Source organism: Aegilops tauschii, chromosome 5 (genome assembly GCF_002575655.3).
Source record: "Aegilops tauschii subsp. strangulata cultivar AL8/78 chromosome 5, Aet v6.0, whole genome shotgun sequence".
Lineage (NCBI taxonomy): Eukaryota > Viridiplantae > Streptophyta > Magnoliopsida > Poales > Poaceae > Aegilops > Aegilops tauschii.
In genome coordinates this window covers 474,294,109-474,316,624 of record NC_053039.3, presented here as the reverse complement: position 1 = coordinate 474,316,624, position 22,516 = coordinate 474,294,109, and the positions used below count along the sequence as shown (strand labels likewise).

Sequence of the window (22,516 nt, the reverse complement as noted above, 5' to 3'; positions counted from 1 at the left end):
GCCACCGAGCAGACCTCGGAGGGGACGTCTCCACCCGCCGAATTGGCGGACACCGGATCCACGGCGCGCTCCGCACGTCCCTTGATCCCTGAAGAGGCTGGGGAAGTGTTGTCCCGAAGGACCCCGAGCACGGGGGAGGAGGGTGATGCCACCATGGCCGAGGCTGACGCCTCGGTCACCGAAGACCAGGAGGTTGCATCCCTCCTGGCTAATGCGGGAGGAGGGTCCGGTCCATCCGGACCCTCCCAGTAGACTACACTTGAGCCCCCAAGGCCTTGAACGGTGCTGATCCCGCCACCCACGTTGGACGCCAACCACCAGGCTGTGACGGGCTGGCCGGGCGTACTGGAGGAGCTGGTAAACAACTCCGTCATCGTCAACGAGCACCGCACCCACATGGGTGTGGTTCTACAGGGTGTTCGGTCAGTCCAATTCGGGCTGAACGACGCCGTCCAAGGCCTTCTAATAGGTGTTGAGGTGAGTCAGGTAATGTACCTTTCCCAAGAAAATGTTCCTTACATTTTTTTAGTCAAACTATGAGCAGACCTTATATCAGCCCCCGAAACTATGTGAGGTTTGCAAAAAAACGTTGCAGAGGGTCAAATATCCGTAGGCCAGCTTTTAAAGTGTCGTGATTGATTTGATATCTCAGGCAGCATCCTTGGACGCGGCTGCTAATGCCTCTGTCCTGGAGGAGATGGATCGGAAGCTTGAACGCTCCGATGAAGAGCTTGACCTTGTCAACAAGCGGCTTGATGAGGCACAAGGTAAGCTCTTGTCGAAGTACATAGTGAACACTGTCGGATACTTACGGTCCAGACTGTATGCTGAGCATATGGTGTTTGGTTCGTGCAGCTGCCGCCGCGGAGGTTGAGAGTCTGAAGGCGACGCTGAAGAAGGCCGAGGCCGAAGCGGCCAAGAAGAAAGCGGCTGCCGAAAAGGCGACTGCCGAACTTGAGAAGCCGAAGACTACCAGAGAGAAGCATGAGGCTAGAGTGGCCGAAGTGCAGGTGGAGCTCAAGGATGCCGTCACGAAGTGTGAGGCCCTTGAGAAAAAGCAAAAGGAGCAGTCCTCCAAGTTGTCCAAGGTGGAGAAAGAGCTCCAGGAGGCCAGAACGGAGGTGCGGGGTGTCCGGGAGGAGCTCCGCCAAATGGGGCAAATCGCAAATGGTAAGAAGTACTTACTGAAGATCAAGCCGATGGATATGGCCACTGGTCCTCCGCCAGTTGGAAAGGAGCACTGTCGCCCCAAACTGTACTTTGCACAGGTTATGGATGGTGCTCGAGCGATAGAGGGCCAGTGTTCCAAGGATGTAATCATTGAGTGAATGTGTAAATTGTCGATCAAACCCTTTTGATTTATAATGCGGTTCATTTGGATATTATGGTGTGTTTGTTTTGACTCCTGTGCAGTCGTTTATTATTTTAAAAGTTACCATTCATCGGCTTCAGCCCCCAAGTGAATGTTACGAGGGGTGTTTCGTCTATGCACTGTTACTCTTAGCAGACGTCTCGGTGCCCCAAGGCGGTAGTGCGAGAGAGAGCCTAGGCAATCAGACTATACGGCTTTATCGCTTTCACTTAGCCATAGGAGCTTGATGGCGAGGGCTAGTGACTAGCCCCCAGGTTTTTGTGATGTACGTGAGAGCCAAGTTGTGCCTTTATAATCATATGGTTTGTGCTAGGACGAACCCTACGTATGATACGGATAAATCGCCAATGATTTCTTAGTTTAACAATTGTCGTCCGATCGCTGACCAGTTCTCGCTTACTATGACGGCCAGTTTTCGGCTTTCTTCCATGAGGTGCTTGACTGGACTAGCCAGAAGCACAATCACAGGGGTTCTCTCTTTACCTTCTTAGCTGAATGTGCGGACCGTAAGAGAGCAAGAACAGGAGCCGGGCAACCCAACTATTGACCCAATACATAGTTCGGAACTAATGCATATAGTGCAATATCCGAGACGCCGAACACTCAACGAGAAGTGGTGCCGGACTTAATATGTAGATCTGATGCGAAAATCAGGCCTTTGGTCAATTAACCGATTTGTAGTTATTACACAATGTGTGCATGCCCAGCTGTGCGAAGAGCAGGAAAAACGAGAAAGGAAAGAAAGATGGCCTAATAATGCGGATGCTCGAACACCGTAAAAGATGTTTTTATTTTCGACAAACTCTGGACGTGTATCCGTACAATTCGAACTGCTAAGCTGTTTATAATAATGAAGAAAAGAAAATTTTACAGAGGAAGGGCCTTGATGTGTGGATCGAAGCCTCAACTGTGCCCTGCTGCACGTCTGCGCCTTTCCTTCTGCGAGGTGGAGGGGAGTGAATTGGACATCCATTTAGAACGCCGCGTGCTGGCGAGGGGTTCCTTCAATAGGGACCTTGAGATGTAGTCCTACGGTTATAGCTTGATGCTAAGCGAGTCTGGAGTCCTGCCTGTTGTCGTCCAAGGACGTGGTGATTCCATAGTTTGGTTGAGCCGAACAGATGGTGTTATAAGCCCCCATGGGCGCCCATGGTATCTTGAGCGCGAAGTTGTGCGTAGGAGGCACTTGAAGCGCGGTGAAGGCGGGCGTGCCGTGGGGAGCATATCCGTATTTGCGGCGAACGAAGGCAGGTTCCCATGACGGGGATCGGGCTCGAGACCATTTAAGTGTATCTTTTCCCTTTACGGCGGGCTGATGCCTTGGCCTATTAGCGACGGACTGGCTTTCGGCTGCCAGGGCCGCAGTGTGTTCCTCAATCCGGAGCAAGCGCTCCGTGTTTCCGTTGATCGTTATGACACCCGCAGGACAAGGCATCTTCAGCTTGAGGTATGCATAATGCGGGACGGCGCTGAATTTGGCGAATGCCGTTCAGCCAAGGAGGGCGTGATAGCCACTGCAGAATGGGGCTATGCCGAAGATCAAGTATTCACTTCGAAAGTTTTCCGGTGAGCCGAATACCACTTCCAAAGTTACCATGCCTAAGCATCGGGCTTGTACGCCCAGAAGAACCCCCTTGAAGGTGGTGTTGCTAGGCTTGATCCTTGACGGATCGATCCCCATTTTACTCATTGTGTTTGCGTAGATTAGACTGAGGCTACTGTCCCTGTCCATTACGACTCTTGTGAGGTGGTACCCATCGATAATGGGGTCCAGTACCAGGGCCGCTGAACCTCCATGACGGATACTGGTCGGATGGTCCTTGCGGTCGAAGGTGATTGGGAAAGCCGACCACAGGTTGAACTTCGGCGCTACGGGCTCGATGGCTGATGACCCACAAGTATAGGAGATCTATCGTAGTCCTTTCGATAAGTAAGAGTGTCGAACCCAACGAGGAGCAGAAGGAAATGATAAGCAGTTTTCAGCAAGGTATTCTCTGCAAGTACTGAAATAATAGGTAACAGATAGTTTTGTGATAAGATGATTTGTAACGAGCAACAAGTAACAAAAGTAAATAAAGTGCAGCAAGGTGGCCCAATCCTTTTTGTAGCAAAGGACAAGCCTGGACAAACTCTTATATAAGGAAAAGCACTCCCGAGGACACATGGGAATTATCGTCAAGCTAGTTTTCATCACGTTCATATGGTTCGCGTTCGGTACTTTGATAATTTGATATGTGGGTGGACCGGTGCTTGGGTGCTGTCCTTACTTGGACAAGCATCCCACTTATGATTAACCTCTATTGCAAGCATCCGCAACTACAACAAAAGTATCAAGGTAAACCTAACCATAGCATGAAACATATGGATCCAAATCAGCCCCTTATGAAGCAACGCATAAACTAGGGTTTAAGCTTCTGTCACTCTAGCAACCCATCATCTACTTATTACTTCCCAATGCCTTCCTCTAGGCCCAAATAATGGTGAAGTGTCATGTCGTGGACGTTCACATAACACCACTAGAGGATAGACAACATACATCTCATCAAAATATCGAACGAATACCAAATTCACATGACTACTAATAGCAAGACTTCTCCCATGTCCTCAGGAACAAACGTAACTACTCACAAAGCATATTCATGTTCATAATCATAGGGGTATTAATATGCATGAAGGATCTGAACATATGATCTTCCACCAAATAAACCAACTAGCATCAACTACAAGGAGTAATCAACACTACTAGCAACCTACAGGTACCAATCCCAGACTTGGAGACAAGAATTGGATACAAGAGATGAACTAGGGTTTGAGAGGAGATGGTGCTGGTGAAGATGTTGATGGAGATTGCCCTCTCCTGATGAGAGGAGCGTTGGTGATGACGATGGCGATGATTTCCCCCTCCCGGAGGGAAGTGTCCCCGGCAGAACAGCTCTGCCGGAGCCCTAGATTGGTTCCGCCAAGGTTCCGCCTCGTGGCGGCGGAGTCTCGTCCCGAAAGCTTGCTTATGATTTTTCTTCGAACGAAAGACTTCATATAGCAGAAGATGGGCACCAGAGGGCCAATAGGGGGCCCACGAGGTAGGGGGGCGCCCACAGGGGGGTAGGGCGCGCCCCCACCCTCGTGGCCAGGGTGTGGGCCCCCACTGGTATTTCTTCCACTCAGTATTTTTTATTATTTCCAAAGACAACTTTCGTGGATTTTCAGGACTTTTGGGGTTATGCAGAATAGATCTCTAATATTTTCTCCTTTTCCAGCCCAGAATTCCAGCTGCCGGCATTCTCCCTCCTTATGTAAACCTACTAAAATAAGAGAGAATAGGCATAAGTATTGTGACATAATGTGTAATAACAGCCCATAATGCAATAAATATCGATATAAAAGCATGATGCAAAATGGACGTATCAACTCCCCCAAGCTTAGACCTCGCTTGTCCTCAAGCGGAAGCCGATAACGATAAATATGTCCACATGTTTAGAGGTAGAGGTGTCGATAAAATAAAATACGGACATGAGGGCATCATGATTATTCTCATAACAGCAACATGTATGGATATTGTCATATGAACTCTTACGCTCAAGTAATAATCAATTCACAATGCAAACTTTATTGAGAACCAACAAACTATAATCTCATTCATTGAAGCAATTGCAATTTATCATAACATCAGAAAGAGCCTATGTCAGAGCTTTTTAGCAAGTCCAGATACTCAACTATCATTTAGTCTTTCATACACTACTAGAAAAAGGCCTACTAGTGGCGCATCAGTTTTGCCTACTAATGGCGCACTACTGGTGCGCCACTAGCATCACGCCACTAGATTTTTTTACTAATGGCGCACCAGTGGTGCGCCATTAGTATATGCCACGGTGCGCCATTACTATCGGACTTAGTAATGGCGCACCACATAGAAGTGCGCCATTAGTAACAATTTTTTTTCAAATATTTTTTCAGAAATATTTAAAAAAAAATTCAAAATTTTTTTTATTTTTTTTCAGAAATATTTTTTCTTAATCTCTGGTCACTATGGCTTAATCTCAGGTCAATATGCTTAATTTCAAGTCAAATCGCACTAAGTGGTCAAACTTCTCGGAAGGTTACCCATCCTCACACTACTCCAGCCCGAGCACGCTTAACTTCGCGGTTCTATCCAACCCCAGCACCACCTCACTTAACAGCCACTTGTTGATATATCTATCATATCAATCCTATTAAACCTTGTTGATGTCTAGGACTTTGTTCATATTCATGACTATGATGAAATTTTGAAAAATATTTCAAACTTCCCTGTCATATTACGAATCATTTTTTGAAAAAAAAAATCCAAAAAAAAATCCAAAACCAATATTTTTTTCTGTTACTAGTGGCGCACCTAGCAACCGGTGCACCACTAGTAAGTTTGAAATTTTTTGAATTTTTTTGCCTCCAGATCTTGAAAGCCCCGTATCTTTCTTCTGTTAGGTTTTTGAGGATTTTGAAAATGTTTAACGGGGTTTTCGAGTAGATGATTTTTCATGTAAAAAACTTTTTCATCCGAGTTCGTATGCAAAAGTTATGCCCATTTTAAGAAATTCCAGAGAGATTTTGCAAATAAAGTCGAAATTCATATTTGTTAATTTTCCCAACAACTAGACCACATATCACATGGGAATCTTATTTTATTTTATTTTTTTGACATTTCCATCATTTTCTTTTATTTTTTTTAAACTGAAAAGGCGGTCCAGGGGGGTGCATTCGGTGGAATGGGCCAAGTTACTAATGGCGCACCGTTGGGGTGGTGCGCCATTAGTAGTTCATTTAGTAGTGGCGCACCACCCCAACCGTGCGCCATTAGTAGTTTTTCAAAAAAAAAATTGAAACAAAATTTGTAACAAAATTACTAATGGCGCACCTGTGAGTGGTGCGCCATTAGTAGTTCAACTAGTAATGGCGCACCGTGGGAGTGGTGCGCCATTAGTAGTTGAACTAGTAATGGCGCACCGTCCCACGGTGCGCCATTAGTAGTTTAAAAAATAAAAATAAAAAAAATTTGAAACATAATTACTAATGGCGCACCGTGGGATGGTGCGCCATTACTAGTTGAACTACTAATGGCGCACCATCCCACGGTGCGCCATTAGTAGTTTTGAAAAAATTAAAAAAAATTTTTTACTAATAGCGCACCGACACATGGTGCGCCATTAGTATTTAGTAATGGCGCACCACATGTACAGTGCGCCATTAGTGGCCATTCCATCTATAGCCCTTTTCCTAGTAGTGATAATTGCTAACACTCACGCAATACTTGTGGTTACTCATGCTAACTTACATCCAATTAGATATACATATCAGGATCTTTCCAACATACTGTGGTTGCCAAAGGATAAAATGTAAAAAGGAAAGGTGAAGATCACCATGACTCTTGCATAAGGTAGAAGATAAAAGTAAAAGATAGGCCCTTCGCAGAGGGAAGCAGAGGTTGCCATGCGCTTTCAGGGTTGGATGCACGAAATCTTAATGCGAAAGAACGTCACTTTATATTGCCACTTGTGATATGGACCTTTATTATGCAGTCTGTCGCTTTCATTTCTTCCACATCATAAGATCGTATAAAGCTTAGTTCCTCCACACCAATCAATCATACATATTTAGAGAGCAATTTTTATTGCTTTGCACCGATGACAACTTACTTGAAGGATCTTACTCAACCCATAGGTAGATATGGTGGACTCTCATGGCAAAACTGGTTTAAGGGTATTTGGAAGCACAAGTAGTATCTCTACTTAGTGCGACGAATTTGGCTAGCATGAGGGGGAAAGGCAAGCTCAACATGTTGGATGATCCATGACAATATACTTTATTTCAGATATAAGAAAACAAAACCCATTACGTTGTCTTCCTTGTCCAACATCAACTCTTTAGCATGTCATATTTTAATGAGTGCTCCCAATCATAAAAGATGTACAAGATAGTATGTTTATATGTGAAACCTCTCTTTCCTTATTACTTCCTATTAATTGCAACGATGACCAAAACTAAGTTTATCAACTCTCAACAATTTTTAATCATCATACTTCTGGGAGGCCAGCGCGGCCGGTGTGGCCACACATGTAGGTTCTACGTCTCTCTTTACATCCGCTCCCATCGTCTTCTACGGTTTTATTTTTGGAGGTGCCCTTCCGTACAACCCCCCCCCCCCAACGTATAAGGGGTCATTTCACACCTCGTATTAAAACACCCGCCCACCGTACGCCCGCCCGCGTTGCCGTACGGGCCTGTCGCGTACGCCCGCCCGTCCGCGCCCCCGTCCGGTGTACGAGAGCCCGCCTGCTCGCCGGCCCGCTGCGCACGCCCATGTGGTTTGAGTGGAAAAAAAGCCTGATCGGGCGAACCCTATCTTCCCCTCGCCTCGGCCGCCGCCGCCATCTCCAGCAGTACCTGGCCGACGGGAAAAAAAGTCGCCGGCAGCACCTAGTAATATCGAGGCGTTGTGCGCGACTCGACGCCGACAACCACCTAGGTCAGGCAGACCCCGCCGCCGTCGTCTGCTTGGCGTGTTGTTCGCCCTCAAGCCTCCGGCGAATCTCAACGCTATTGTCATGTCTGACGAAGGCAATGAGGTACGCGAGCTGCTGGCATAGTGATTTTAAAACGGATTTTAGTTGCGACGATGTTACATGTTGTTTGAATGGATCTTTGATTATATATAAACGTGTATAGATGGAGGCGAAAATCAGATATTACGGTGATGATGGCTGTAGCGAGGACGGATCATTGTCATTGGATGAAGACGAACATGACGGGGAAAATTATATGAGTTTGGATGAGTCTTACAGTGGCAATGTAAGTGGTCTACATGTTGTCAAGCATATTAAATACAAGCATCCGCGATGACACTAACATGTACTTGTTTGACTTTGCACAGGTAGGAGGGGATGATGACAATGAGGATATGGATGTAGATGATTCATATGCTGAAAGCGGTAGCCATGTAAGTTTAAAATTATGCTAGTTAGTTTAAAGTGACATGAAAAACGCATCAAATCTTACATATCATGTTTAAAATTTGCGCAGATGGATGTGGAAGGGTACTATGAGTGGAATTTCTTTGATGATGCCAATGACGAAAACGATATCGATGCATCTTATAATGACAGCTCGACCAAAGTAAGTAGTGCAAAGTGAATACATATGATAGTCCTCATACAACAACTTACTGACATATAAGGTTGTTTGCATTTTTTTCAGGGAGAGGTTGGTGGCCCGTGCGAAAATGATGACGATGCCAATGGTGATGAGTGCAATTTTGACACTGGGTGCGATGAATACCAGCAAGAATCACTGGACAGGCATTGGATGGTGATGTCCGCGACGTTCAGGACAGACGAGGAGGCATATGATTTCTATAACGACTATGCGAAAAAGTGTGGATTCTGCATTAGGAGGGACAACTTGAAATATGTGAAGGGTGTCGACGCCCGTAGGCGCTTGAGGAGGTTTCTCTGTTCGAGGGCTGGGAAACGACATGCCAAGTTTTGTACCATGGAAGGGAAGAAGCGCGGGCTGAGAGTGTAGAGTCGGTGTTATTGCGAGGCCCATCTAACTATGAAGCTTGATAGAGAGCGCTCCATTTGGTATGTGAGCAGTTTCAGCGATGATCATAGTCACACTCTTGCTAGACCGGATGAAGTTATATATCTTCAGTCTCATAATCAGATAAAGGAATAATAGAAGCTCGAGATCTTAGCAATGGCAGGTGCTGGGATCAGAAAACATTGGATCATATGCAAGGGCTGGTTTCGGGAGGAGGAAGCTTTATAACATGTGTTATAGGGAGAAAATGAAGTTGCTAGCAAAGGGTGATGCAGACACTGTGATTGGGATCATGATGACGAGTAAGGCAAGGGATCCAGACTTTTTCTTTGAGCACACTGTTGACGCAGAAGGCAAGCTGAAGAACATGTTTTGGTGTGATTCTCAGTCACGTCGGGATTACCTTGACTTCGGTGATGTAACCGTCTTTGACATCACTTATAAGATGAATAGGTACGGAATTCCATTCATACCTTTTGTTGGTCTAACCAATCATCGTTGCACCACTGTGTTCGGTTGTGCTGTTGTGTCAGATGAGACCGAGGATACATATGTTTGGGTGTTGCAGACCTTCTTGAGAGCTCACTATCAGAAGAAGCCGAGGTCTGTAATTACTGACAGAGACGCAACCATGATAAGGGCCATCAGGAAGGTCCTTACTGACGTGTGGCATCGACTTTGTTCGTGGCATATAGAGAAGAGCATGCAGAAACACCTCCACCACAAGTCCCTTAAGGATTTCAGGTCTCTTATTTACTATGCTACTACACATGATGAGTTTGAGGCGAGATGGGCAGCTTTTAAAGCTAAATGGGAGTCGGGGAAAACTGAAACATGGTTGCGTAGGATGTACAGGAAGAAAAGGCTTTGGGCTGCGTCATATCTCACCGGTGGGTTCCTCCTTGTTATGCGGAATAACCAGAGGAGCGAGAGTCTAAACTCTTGCCTTCATCTACATCTTGACTCTGGCATGACAATTGTTGATATGGTTGTGCATTATGAGAACTGCATTGTTCGGCTCCGTGAGAACGAGTCATACGACGACTGCATGGCCACACAGACACTCCCTGTACCAGTACTTGACGAGTTCAAATGCATTGAGAAATCCGCTGCCCGTGACTTCACTGGGGTGAACTTTTACCTCTTGCAGAAAGAAATGAAGAAGGCAGCGGATCTTGAGATCATAGATAGACTCAGTGGAGCCGTCAGTCAGAGATTCATAGTGGCATGGAAAAATAACAGGCAACTGAGATTCAAAGTGGACTATACACCTACTAACTCAGAAGAAACAGTGAAGTGTAGTTGTGATAGTATGAAACGTAAAGGTCTCCCATGCAAGCATGTTCTTTATGTTTTGGCCAGATTGAACATGAAGGACTTACCTAAGTGCTTAGTGCTGCGAAGATTCACCAAGAATGCTAGAGGTGGACTGCCCGTGAAGTGCACTAGCGATCTCTTCGCATGGGGATGGGCAGGTACTGAGGATAGAACTAAGTACAGTGAGTTGACTATTTTGTCTGCGGAAGCATCTCATGCGGCATGTCATAGACCATTTCTATTTGACAAACTCAAGGCTGCTCTCGAGGATGTGATAGCAAACAACGACGTTGAGGAGGAAGATTATGTGAGATAGCATAGGGTTGCGCATGACGATGCTTTTGTGCTGGATCAAGATTATGTTTTTGTTGGTGATCCAGAGAAAGTCAATACGAAAGGAGCAATGAAAGAGCAGAATAACAAAGGCCGTGGTAAGGAACCTGGTGAGACTAAATACAGTAGACTGATTCAATGAGAAACCTCCTGTACGCCTATGCGGTTTATGCAGAACAAAAGGTCATTTCAAGAATGATTGTCCTCAGAATCCAAAGTATGTGTACACATGTTTTTAACATACTTTTGTTGTTTAGTTTATTGTTTACAAAATTTTGAAATATATTATGATCTTTCCATGCAGAAACATGGCATGACGATGATAACAAGGATTGTTTGAATACGTGGAACAAGTTCTGAATAGAGTTGATGATTTATTTGGTTGTAATAAAGAATTTTACTTACAAATTTGTTTCGGCACATCGCTACGGGAGACTTGTAATCGGTGTACTTATGTCATATTTGTTGGCACTATTCTCGTTGTTTTTAATATGATATGCGACATACACATTTTTTACTTTAGAATATATATTTGTTGGCGCTATAGTCATTGTTTTTAATATGATATGTGATATACACATTTTTCTTTAGAAATAAATAAATCTTGGATGTTGGGTGATCAGAAGCATTCTACAGCCGCCGGTTGCTTCGTTTTTTAAAAAAGTTAACAGCCGCTGGGCCGCGAGTGGCGCCAGTCGGCGCTAAGGGGCGCAACGCACGAGGATGATTCAGGTGCCGCCGCCGATGGCGATCCCGAGGCTACAGCGCCCTCAGGCGCAGAGGGCGCAGGTGGGCAGAGGGCGAATCCACATCGGGGCCGCACCGTCCAACCCGGGAGCGATGCGCGGCGTGGGCCGGCTCGCGAGATGACGCGCCCCCACGCGGGCCATCTCGCGCCGAGCACGTGGCGCCATTTGAGTAGCACGAGGCGAGCACGTGACATGCGGCGCGGGCGACGCTCGCCTTCTCTCGGCGACCACAGTCGCGGGCCATCTCCAGGCGAGCACCGGACGCGCGGCGCGGGCGACGCTCGCCTTCGACACGTGATCCCGATGTGTCAACAGGGTATTTTAAAGCCCCGACTTCATACATTCGCGCGAACACTCATTCAACGCAAAATATAAAATAAATTTGTAAATTTCAAATGTTTGGAATCTATGTTAAATAAATCAGTCACGCGACATAATCTTGACATGTGAAAAATGTTTAGAACTCACATAAAAAAAACATCCACACACAATCTTCAATCATGTTTCATAAGCATTCAAGTAAATTCGAAGCCCGCGTAGTACTCTGGTGTGAGATTTTTATTTCTTTTTCTTCTTTGCAAGTCGAATAACTTTGTTCTTCACTTCTGTAAGCTTATTTTCTGGGGACAAAATAATTCCAGCTATCATTCTTTCTCTCGAACTATCAATAGATTCCTGAAAAACAATTAAAATTATTTTAATTTAACACTTATATATAGTATGATGTAATATTTTTCATACTGAAAATGTACCCACCTGAGAAAAAGCGCTTATAAATTTTTCTCCGTCCCAGTATTGAAAACAGCGAAGGATAAACGACCCACATGAGTTCCTTTGCTCGGAAACCACAAGTGCAATTTTCAAAGCATGTTAAGTAAGACAACACTGAATCAATTAATTTATTTCGAAAGCACGTGCAACATGTAACTCTGCCATCTTGTTGAAGCATGTCGTACGGGACTAAAGGACATGCAGACACATCCGGGAACGGCATAATTGCACTATCATTTGCATCTTGGATATCTCGTGCAAGTTGTTCTCATTGAAAATAAAAAAATGATACAAACACGTTGAGTACATACGGTAAACAATTATAAGCTTAATTGTACACACATGATTACGAAACTTACAAAATTTTCAACGAGTTTCCTGAATCAAGAAGTTGGAACTCTTTCTTTCCAGTGTGCATAACAGATGTAATCCAATGGTTTTTATCATTATTTAAAGCAAAATAAGCCTATTTTAAAATTCAAATATTGTTACTAAGCTCGCCTTTCACATATGATAGTCATGTAAAAACAATTCTGCATTGCAAACGATACCTTAGGTTTTGCAAAATATTCTGTCATGCATCTGTTGAGAGGTTCATTTGCATGTGCTAAACCTTGTGGATCGTTTATCGACTTCCCTCGTCTCACTAACTTTGGGCGAGTGTGCTGTAACCAGTAAGACCTATGTGTGGGTACAAGATACCTATCCTTGGCGATACTTGAATCCGATATGTACGTCACATAAGCGTCAATTACCTGAAATAGATGAGTAAAATTAACATGGATGCATTATAGTTAGCACATGAAATAAGCATGACAATTAAAGTACATACATCAGCTGATAACCATGCATGGTTAATTATCTGGCAAGCTCTTGCCGCAGATAGTCCTTCATCTTTACCATTGTTGAATATTTCATGGTTCTTATGTTTTGGTGAGTGATCGTACGCTTTCACGTACTGCACAGCTGCACGCACCACATCATCCACAGAATGATCAAACCGAGGGCTTGTTTCATTAAGCAGTTCTACAACACAAGTAAATAAAGTTATAGTACAATTTTTGAATATATAATTATCAAAGAAACATTCATACCGTGTTTAACTTACTCGCTTTCGCGGAACGTTTCGCACGTTTTTTCGGAGTCTTTTTAACATAAGGAGATTTCTGGTACTTTCACACAGTCCGCCTTCGCTTCCCTAGAATCACCTCCTTCTTATCTTCTATCTCGCTATTATCATCTGACATGCCCTGTGACACTTCTTGCTCATTTGTTTCCACTTCCCATCTTGTTACTTCTATTTCATCTGTTTTTAGATATGATGCTTCTCTTTTTTCCGACTGCTCTAGGACATCTATAGGATCATCCTTCTCACCCTTATAGCTACTCAAGTGACCAGTACTGAGTTTGAACGAATCCCCTCCTTCAGAATCCAAATCATAATTCCCACTGCCATTTTGGCCATTAGGTGTGTGTATGTCATCGTACTGAAATTCTTTATTAGGATACTTGTTTTCATACTTGGACTCACTATTCTGTCCATACAAATTTTCTTCCTCCTGTGCCATTGTGCCTGATTTGTACCGCACACCTGTTTTATTCATTTTCTCTAACAATCTCTACAAAAGTAAGCACAGTAACATGTTATAACTTTTTGTCAATTTAGCGAATTTAATAGAGTTGCCCAATTGTTACGTGTGCGCATACCTCCGGCATACGAAGCAATTCCTTACGAATTTCCTTCATATCATTCATAACCCGGTTCATAAAACGCTTTAGGTTAGGAGGGACCTCGGACACACTATCCACTTTTCTCTTTCCCGTAACAGATTGGATGACTTTCGGCTACTAGGTTTCTTACTGATTTCAGCATGTTGATATGCAAGTTTTTTCATTCTATACTCGTTCGTAATGCAGTCATCTATCTGCAAAGAGAGTATGTAATGAAAATATAAGTACATAACTATTTGAATGGATCATCAACGTATAGTTAAATAAACATTAGAATATTACCAATCCATGACCACCACCATTGTCTAGGTCGTACTTTTCTCGTTTCTCCGCTTTAGATTCAGTCCAGTTTTTCATTAGGGGACTTTGCAACGACAACGGGTCATATTTCGGGCCGGCGGTTGGCTGCACCTTCTCCCAATATAAGTACTACAAAACAAATGACAAAATAAATTACGAACGCATAACATGAAGGAATATTAAGTAGCATTAATTAATACCATACCTGGAGTAGGGCTAGGTTGCCACATGGCCATTGCCTCACACGGCCGTCCTACTTAAGTTTATCAATCTCCGTCAAACAAGTTCGCGAAGTAAACACGTTAAAGTTCAACGTGCTGATCCGCTTCACGTCATGCACCAACGCCTAGTAGTCCTTTGGTATGGAGACAACCGACATCGGTGCAATAATAGTCCCAACAAAACAAGAACAGCCATCCGAAGAAACTCATCGTCGGCGGATTTATTCCTCACAATTTTTTTGATCAAGTCATCTATCATTATCTGACCATTTTTTTTGTGAATTTACTGAATAGGAATTTTGTTTATTAACTCTTTTCCTTCCGTCACAAGAATGCAAAAAACATCCCCACCTTCATTCTTAAACCCAAATATTGAAAACACATCGTCCGGTCTAAGTGAAATAAGACCTTTACAGCCAGTTTCTTCTTGTATCATGAATTTTTTGCGTGGAAACTTGAGGTATCGGTTAGGGGGGACGGGCATCCACGAGGTGTTCCCTTTCACAAAGTCATGAAACGACACCATTTTTTTCACATGCTACAGTGTGAAACAAAAACACGCATGCAAAATTTCGGTTCGTTTCGACAGTCAAAGCATTTACTATGATTTTCTCCGTGAAAATACCAAAAAAGGGTCTTCAGACGTGACGCAACGTCCGTTCGTACTCCGATTCCGTTGTAATTTGGCGTGGGCAACGGTGGGGGCACTTACACGCGCATGCAAAAGTTTGGTGCGTTTCGTCCATGTCGACATGTAGTTGCAGTAGAAACCTGAGGTATCGGTTAGGGGGGACGGGCATCCACGAGGTGTTACCTTTCGCAAAGTCATGGAATGGCACCATTTTTTTCACATGCTACAGTGTGGAACAAAAACACGCATGCAAAATTTCGGTTCGTTTCGGCACTCGATGCATTTACTATGATTTTCTCCGTGAAATACCAAAAAAGGTCTCCAGACGTAACGGAACGTCCGTTCGTACTCCGATTCCGTTGAAATTTTCCATGGGTGACGGTGGGGGTCACTCACACGCGCATGCAAAAGTTGGGTGCGTTTCGTCCATGTCGACATGTAGTTGCAGTAGAAACCTGAGGTATCGGTTAGGGGGGACGGGCATCCATGAGGTGTTCCCTTTCGCAAAGTCATGAAACGGAACCATTTTTTTCACATGCTACAGTGTGCAACAAAAACGCACATGCAAAATTTCGGTTCGTTTCGACACTCGATGCATTTACTATGATTTTCTCCGTGAAAATACCAAAAAAGGGTCTCCGGACGTGACACAACGTCCGTTCATACTCCGATTCCGTTGAAATTTGGCGTGGGCGACGGTGGGGGTCACTCACACGTGCATGCAAAAGCTGGTCGCGTTTCGGCATTACATTCGTTTTATATGAATTTCTTCATTAAAGAACACAAAACAGTATACATTGGTTTGTTTGCCAACGATAATTTTTTTTACAACTGCCCGCGCGCGTGACGCACACGGCCGGGCCAGGATAGGCCCCCCACGGTGTCCACTTGGGCGCCGTTTGCCGCGCACACGTGAGGGCCCATTAAGCAAAAGCCACGGCGGCGACCGCCCAACCTGCTAATCGTTTAGTCCCACATTGCTTCTGGGCACGCTTAATCACCTGTTTAAATACCGTTCTCTACGTATAATGTTGAATCCTTTAGTTTGGCGGCCTTTCCTCACTAGGCAATTGTAAATGATGCTGTGGCACTCCAAAATCATGGAGTGTCACAGCAAAAATTTACATTAGTCTTCTGAGGTAAATCCATCCACACTACAGGATTTTTTATTCTTGTGTTTTTTTAATCCTTTCTGATGTTCCAAAATAGTCAAATGTCATGTCTAATCTATATGACTTGACTTTACACTCAACCCGGACTGGCTGCGGGTGCCGGCAGATCATCGTCACTCAACCCGGACAGAAAATTTAATATCCTGATCGTCTCAACACATCCGCCCATTCTAGATTTTATCTCACAATTTCACAACTATACAAAAACAATAAAAAAAATTGCATCATAGCACAGGTATACTTACCCAGAAGGGATGATGTACGTGTTGCTTTGCTTGTTGATAAGCAACACCTACACCATCTGGATCCGTATACATGTAATATAAAGCAATAATTACTGGACGTTAAAATTTTGTGTGACTATTTAAACCACTACATATGAGTCTCCACAATCAATGTGGTGATAAAACCATTTATAAAAAGAAGTTAGCCTATAGTGGCCAGAAAAGGCGCGCACGGGGCAGCCCATGACGCGCACGGGCCATGGTGGGGCGGGCCTTCGTATGTGCGCCGCAACCCCCGACAGTGCTATATTTTTAGTCCCACATTGCTAGTTTTGACGACGAATAATGTGTTTAAATAGCTGCATCCGTATATGACATCAAGTTTTTAATCGTGGTAGCCATACCTCACTATGCTTATGCAGGTTCTGCTCTGTCACTCCACAATCGTTGTGGAGTGATACTGCATGACCTGCATCAGTGTTGCAAGGTATGACTATCCACGCTGAAAGACTTTTTTACACGTTCGACGGATTTTTTTCGACATCCTTCAAATGGACGCTATTTTTTTCATATGTTTGTACACTCATGGCAAGCAAGAATGTCAGGTTTCGGGCCATTTCGAACCTCTGAGAATTTGCTACGATTTTCCCCGCTCTGAAACCGAAACACACTCCCCGGATGTGACGCGACATGAGTGTGTGCTCGGAACACGATTAAATTTTGCGTGGGGTCCTACGGTGGGCATGCTTACCCTGTCGCAAAACATGGGGTCATTCTGAAGATGGCCAAAAACTGACCTTCCTCTGCGCACGCCATTCTGGTAGGAGCGAAGGCCCCGTCCCGACGGAGGTTTTTTTCGACATCCTTCAAATGGACGCAATTTTTTTTCATACGTTTGTACACTCATGGCAAGCAAGCATGTCAAGGTTCGGGGAATTTCCGACCTCCGAAAATTTTCTATGATTTTCCCCACTCTGAAACCGAAACACACTTCCCGGGCGTGACGCGACATGAGTGTGTGCTCGGAACACAATGAAATTTTGCGTGGGGTCCTACGGTGGGCATGCCTACCCTGTCGCAAAACTTGGGGTCGTTCTGAAGATTGCCAAAAAATGACCTTCCTCTGCGCACACCGTTCTGGTAGGAGCGAAGGCCCCGTCCCGACGGAGGTTTTTTTCGACATCCTTCAAATGGACCCAATTCTTTTCATACGTTTGTACACTCATGGCAAGCAAGCATGTCAAGTTTCGGGGCATTCCCAACCTCCGAGAATTTTCTACGATTTTCCCCGCTCTGAAACCGAAACACACTCCTCGGACGTGACGCGACATGAGTTTGTGCTCGGAACACGATGAAATTTTGTGTATAGATACTAATGATGTAATTTGAGTGAGGTGAGACAAACTTGCGTAGAGTGGCAAACTGTCAAAAATAAGATAGATACTAATGATATGATTTGAGTTTACACTGTCCTAACAGCACTGCCGTAGCTGCCCGGGCAGAGCTGCCAGGGTGCACGAACGCGGCTATTTAAGCAGGTCGGGGCGTCCTTGGGCGGGCGAGGTGGGACTAAACAAGTGTGCCTCCACTGTACCGCGTCCCACCACCCCTGCGCCCTCAACCGCTCGCACGCGCGCCCTCCAGGCGGCCCACGCGGCCCACCGACTTCGGCCCATCTCGGCAGTACGTGCAGCGCCGCGGGAGGCGAGGTCTAATTTTAGTCTCACCTCACCTACCGGAGCTCGCCCGCACCGGCTTAAATAGCACGCCCCGCCCTACCCCGCCGTACTCCTAAAAAAACACTGCCTCGCCTACTCTCTCTTTGCCGCCTCGTTGGGCCCGTGGGCATTGCGGGGCCGAAAAGCGTTCCCTTTCGTCGTCGACTTTATCGGGATCGGCCTACTACACCTCGCTCGGCTCCGGGCCGCCGGTCTTTTTTTTTAATTTCTTTTGATTCTTTTTTGCTAATATTAATTAAATTTTTTCGTTGTTTCATTTTTTATTTACTTTTCTAATTTTCAATGTTTATTACTTATGTAATCTATCTTTTGTGTTTTTAATTTTTTTTCCATTTCAAGTTTAATTCTATTGTGTTTCGTTCTTTTATGTTTTTTAATTTTTTACAATAATTATTTAAAATTCAACAATTTTAAATAACGGTATCCATTCAAACACTCGATATTTAAACAATTTTTTAACACCATCCATTCAAACACTAGATGTTTCATTCTAGTTTTGAGAAATATTTAGATAGTACTAGAAATTAAACTTAACTAAATGACATTTCGAAACTAAGCTACTCGTCCTCGACGCTGCCGAAGTCTGCCTCATCATAGAGCATGTCGTCGTCGTCGCTGCTGCTGCTGTCGTCGAGGGGCTCCACGGGCGCTGCAGGCGCGGCCGGCACAGCCATCGAGTCCCCCACCGTGGCGTGTTAGCCAGGGAAGTCCGGCGGGTCCTCCGGGTGGACGGCGACCGGGGCGAGCTGCATGTACTCCTGGACGAGCGGGGATGGCTGCGGCACGCTCTCCGTCTCCCGGATCGCCGTCAGGTAACCCGGCACGTCGTCCGGGTCGCCGGCCTCCGCCGCCAACGGCCTGTACTCCGCCACCAATGCCAGCTTTGGCTGCTGCTCGGGCTCTTGCGGAGGGGCGCGGCTGGACCCGGCGCCATTCCTGCCCACGGTGCGGCGTTCTCCGGGTCGATGCGGACAGCACCGCGGTCACCGCCTGGGCTGGCGTCAAGCGCGCGGGCGGCGAAGTCGACTCGGGCGCGGGTGGAGCGCACCTCGCCGCGCCGGAAGAGCTCATAGCCCTAGCTCGGCAGGGCGGGCACGGCGACGGCGGCCGCCGGCGCGCCGTACGGTGCGGCGACCTCCTCGAAGGTACGCCCGTCCCAGAGGTGGTGCCGCCGTGCGCGGTTGTGCTTCATGGGCGGGCGCGGGCCGGCGTAGGCGTAGGCGTACAGGCGCCGCTCGTGGTCGTCGGCGAGCCGGTCCGCCCACCCGGGGTGGTTGGGGGCTTACTACGGGTCCTCCAGCTCCTCCGGCGACAGCCGCGCCCGATAGAGGCCGACGGTGCAGGCGAAGATGTGGGTGTTGACCTCGGGCTCCGGCGCCACCGGCATGCCGTCGACGCTCAGCCGCCACCTCGCCCGCAGGCGCACGTCGGGCGCGACGGGGATGACAAAGTGGGCGAGCTCCTCCGCCTCCTCCAGCGTCAGGTTCGGGCGCGCCATCGCCGACGAGAGGGAGAGGAAGGGCGCGAGAAGCGACGCCAATGACAGAGGGAGAAGGAGAGGGGAGGCAAGAGTGGTGCGAGCAACGGCGGGCGTGGGCGGCTTTTTATAGGGCGTCTGGAGGGAGCGGGGGTGGGTGTCAGCGATTAATGCCGGCGGGCAAGGGGGCGGCATGCACAGGGCGGTCAAAGCGGTCAGCGAGGCGCAAAACTTTAGGCGGTTCCATGGGAATCGGTGCCGCAGGCGGACCGACGACGGCCTTTAATGCCGGCAGGCGAGCGGGCGGCGTGCGCAGGCGGTCAAAACGGTGGCGTGTGCAGGCGAGCGGTTGGCGAGGGGCAGGCGGTCAGGCGGTCGCTTGTGAATCGACGCCGCACGTGGACCGACGCCGGCGATTGGACTCCTCACTGTGCCGCCGATGGGACGCGCCACTGCGCCGGCGTTAATGGCCTTCGCGTAATCCGTGCCGGATTAATGCGGGCGGGCGGCGATGGTTAGGGCTAAGTATGCGTCGGCCCCACCTCCTCCTCACGTGGCGTACACTGCCACGTACGGGCGTACAGTGGACCATACGGCCGCGCGCCTCGCTACGCCGCGGTACGCCACTCTACACCGCGCCCACCGGGATTTCCTATCCTACCCTTCCCCACGAATGGGTATTGTCGGTTCTATATCCGGCGTATCTCATAGTAGGGGTCCTAAGCTAGGCGTCTTGGAGCGATTGTAACATGGCCACGGGGTTTTACCCAGCTTCGGGCTCTCTCGAAGAGATAATACCCTACATGCTGCTTTTGATTGTTTTCATATGGGTGTAGTACAGAGTACAAGTATCTACCATGAGATTGTATTAATGAATATTAGATTGTCTATTGACTAGCCTGGCCTCGATTTATATATGCACCGTAGGACTAGGGTTTAGGAGAGTCCTTTGCTTGGGCGCCAAGTCTTGTAGAAACCTCCCTGTATGCGGTATGGGCAGCCCAAAGTGGCCCATGAGTGAACCGCCATGGGGGTCCTCGGCCCGATCCAGCTGGTCGGGAGACGACGTGGTGAGTACCCCCTAGTCCAGGACACCTTCAGTAGCCCCCTGAACCTGTCTTCAAGTTGGGGACGCTCTTCGATTCTTCTGAACTGTTCTTCATCTTCGGTCATCGGTCTTGAAAACTGGTTCAACAAATCTTCTCATCTTTAATCTTGAGGATCGCCGAAGTGAATCCGAAGAGTTTACACGTCGGGTATCCGAGGAGCCCCTTTAAGTCTTCGGCCTTTAACAATGCCTTATTATTTTTAAGCCACACCTCGGGTTTGAAATTGTTCCCGTGCGGCGGTGTTCTCTTGCATCCGAGCCCCAACACCGGACTGCATTCGAGGTATCCTTTGTAGCCGAGCACCAACGTCGGACTGTATTCGAGCTCCAACCCCGGACTGTATCCAAGCTCCAACGCTGGACTGTATCCAAGCTCCAATGCCGGAGAGTATCCGAGCTCCAACGCCGGGCTATATCTGAGGTGTCATAGATCACCTTGGCTCGAAAAAAGTCGAAGGAGTTTAGCCAAGCTTAATGCCAGAAATGCCCTCTATGGAGCCGGCCACTGGCGCCCGAGCTTTATGCTGGACTGCTTCCGAGATGGTGGACCACCCCGACTACGGGCCGATTTTTTGTCAATATTTTTGATTGGTGCCATTTATTCTCTGCCGAGATATATAGCCAGTAGCCCTCAAGGTGTGTATCGGTCTAAAACCCGAGATGCACCTGAAGGATGACATAAGACCGCTGATCCCAGTATCGCCTGAGACTCTGGTTGATTCGCAAAATCGGCCTGAGGATCAACTCCTAGCTCGGCAGAATACTTTGGGACACAAAAAGGAGTGTGCAAAGTCCTCGAGACTCAGGTTGGGTGCGGCCGACCAACCTGAGGATCATAATCTCCTCGAAAACTATATTGCACTTTAAATTTTCTGCATTGGATTGTCAATGCAGTAGCCCCCGAGAATTGGGTTGGGCAAAATGGCCGACCCTAGGATCGTACCTCCTCGGGAACAAGTTCAACTGTCATGTATGTTTTGACAATACCGAGGTGAAGTTCAGTATGAAAGATGCCGAACTGTAGTTTTAGAAAAGGGTTTCACGCCGAACATCTGAACCAAGAGAATGTCCCGCTTCCTGAAACATAAAATAGGTGAAAGATGTTATAAGCTCAAAAAAGGCAAACAAACGTGCGTAAAAAACTTTACGTCTAGATTGAATCAAGCTGTTTTGGTGCCAATATGAAATTGGTCTTAAAATTGTACTTTCGTCGTGCTTTGACATGACACAACTGATATCTAGACTTCAAGTGGATCAGCCTTCGGCTTCAACCTCCCTATCCCGAAGACGGACTGTTTCTCAGGCCAGTTTAGCGAACTAAACGCAAGCGGCTTTAGAGAGAAACCAGGCTACCCGGCTATTGATCATACACCTGAGTCGAGAAAGGAGTGGTAGAAAAAGACTGTGCAGCGACTAACAAAAACGGCTCATACTAATTTAAGATCCGCCATGTGACTTGGGTAAAACAATTTTATGTATAATGATTGTATGTAGCGAAGTACTTATATCATATCTGTGTTCACCCGAACTTTAAACACTTCTTAACCGACCGTCGGCTTCTCCCTCTTCGGTTAAGGGCCAAAAAGTGTTATGTTCTCCACCTGTCGAAAATATCGACGGTGTTTCCGATAACCAGGCAATCAGGCGATAAGGCTGTAACAGACAAAGCGCGCTCAGGGAACATATGGTATATTACTGACGAAGTGTAAGAAGCATCTTCGAACAAAATAGTACCCTCACCGATACCTTTCTTCGGTTGCTCATTATTACTATGAGACTGGTGCAATAAATTTTTTGTA

General features: G+C 46.6%; 1 protein-coding gene across 1 annotated transcript; it reads left to right on the top strand.

Moving 5' to 3' along the window:
- Positions 1-9,191: 9,191 nt before the first annotated feature.
- Positions 9,192-10,577, top strand: LOC120964941 (protein FAR1-RELATED SEQUENCE 5-like). Its single transcript, XM_040390017.1, has one exon. The coding sequence runs from the start codon at positions 9,192-9,194 to the stop codon at positions 10,575-10,577; it is 1,386 nt and encodes a 461-aa protein (XP_040245951.1).
- Positions 10,578-22,516: the final 11,939 nt, after the last annotated feature.

What these genes read in the sequence shown, in the direction of transcription:
- LOC120964941 (XM_040390017.1), top strand. Translation starts at nt 9,192, where the DNA reads ATGAAGTTGCTAGCAAAGGGTGATGCAGACACTGTGATTGGGATCATG.